The following is a 1,549-nucleotide window of genomic DNA, read 5'->3' as shown; positions in this document are numbered from 1 at the left end:
CCTCCCCAGCCAGGACGAATGATGGTGAATTTCCCCGACACAGATAAATCAACCACAGTTGACCCCAAACGACACTCTGGGCTCTGGACATCCCCTATGGGACCTCCATCAATGACTAAGGACAACTGTGGCCACAGGTCTTTGAATTCCTGAGAAAAAAAAAAAGAAAAGAGATGTGGCTAAGGGTCCTGAGGATGGTTTGTGATCGTGTTCTAACAGATGTCCTGGTGTCAAGGGAGGTTGTCTCTCTCCTTCCTCTGTCAGGTCAATCCACTTTTTTTCTGTCATTAACACATCTCAGTTTGATTTCTGAGAACAGATTTATCTCAGACATGCAGGAAATCCACAAGGTTTCTCTTCTCAGCTGCACCACTGTTTATTAGGGAGCACACAAAAAAAGCTAGATGTCTATGAAATCATCTGGGGGCAAGGACAGGGTGTCTGTCTGGTGCTGTGCCCAACTGTACCATCACCAGGGTCACCAGCTTTGTACAAAGACATCTCGAGTAACAGTCAGTTACCAGGAGCTGTACAGACAGCAGCAGCACTTTGCTGTGTATCAGCCTTTAAATGTTACTTTTCAGCTCTACCCTCCTTGCTTTGTAAGGTGAGGACCACAGCAAGACAGTCACCCCACACCCACAGGCTGTTTTAACAAGATAAATGATAACAAGATAAATGATAACAAGAACGGCCTGCCCAGAGAGGTGGTGGATTCACCATCCCTGGAGGTTTTTAAAGAGATTGGATGTGGCCCTTAGTGCCATGATATAGTAATTGGAGTTGGATCAGGGGTTGGACTTGATGATCTTGGAGGTCTTTTCCAACCCAATCTATTCTATGATTCTAAGATTATAATTTACAAACAAATAATGGCAGCAGAGAAATCCTTGTTTTATGTTAAAGTTGGCTTCCAAGTGTGAGAGCCTGGGGCTGAAACTACCACAATAACATCACTCAGTGGCCAAACCAGCCTTACCGAAACCGCCAGCGTGCTCGCCTGACAGCTGATGTTGGCGCTGGTTAGAGCCAGTGGTCCAGAGCAAACTCGTGCCAACTCCCTAATGAAAGGGTGGTTTGGAATGCGAACACCAACCAGCTGGGGGGAGGAAGAAGAGAGAACTGTTTTACACGCAGTGAGCAGAGACCATTTCACCTTGCGTTGTCTAAAGCCCGCTTGGCTTGAAGCTGATGCAGAGAGAATCAACACTTTTTTTTTGCAGTGACACGAGATGTGCTTTTGTGATTCAGCCCCTGATGCCGGGTCCTGTCACGTTCAGTAAGTCATGAGGAGCAGGACAGCACGGGGAGCAGCGTCACCGCTCAGCACACAGCCAAGGACAACAGCTACGGCAGCAGGAGCACAGGGAGACAGAGCCACGTCCTGCAGCGCAGCCCTACCGAGGTGAAGGGGTTCAAGTCCTTGTTTAGTTCCTCCGACCGTTCCAGGACCAGGGTGACGGGCCCGGGCAGCAGGTCACGCAGCAGCTGGTCCGGCACGTTCACCTGGCAGTACCTGCGGGGCAGAGCAACGCGGGTCACGGGCGGG

General features: G+C 49.8%; 1 protein-coding gene across 1 annotated transcript in view; it reads right to left on the bottom strand.

Annotated features, from left to right (window-relative positions):
- Positions 1-1,545, bottom strand: part of YRDC (yrdC N6-threonylcarbamoyltransferase domain containing) — a gene marked incomplete at its 5' end in the record, with an annotated part of 1,959 nt that extends 414 nt beyond the window's left edge. The window contains 3 exons of the mRNA XM_010172338.1: positions 8-149; positions 980-1,099; positions 1,402-1,545. Coding sequence (XP_010170640.1) covers positions 8-149; positions 980-1,099; positions 1,402-1,545 — 406 coding nt within the window. The remainder of the gene's footprint in view (positions 1-7; positions 150-979; positions 1,100-1,401) is intronic.
- Between the last annotated feature and the right edge of the window lie 4 nt (positions 1,546-1,549).

This window comes from Antrostomus carolinensis, unplaced genomic scaffold, assembly GCF_000700745.2.
Source record: "Antrostomus carolinensis isolate BGI_N321 unplaced genomic scaffold, ASM70074v2 scaffold39407, whole genome shotgun sequence".
Taxonomy (NCBI): Eukaryota; Metazoa; Chordata; class Aves; order Caprimulgiformes; family Caprimulgidae; genus Antrostomus; species Antrostomus carolinensis.
This window is presented reverse-complemented; position numbering and strand designations above follow the sequence as displayed.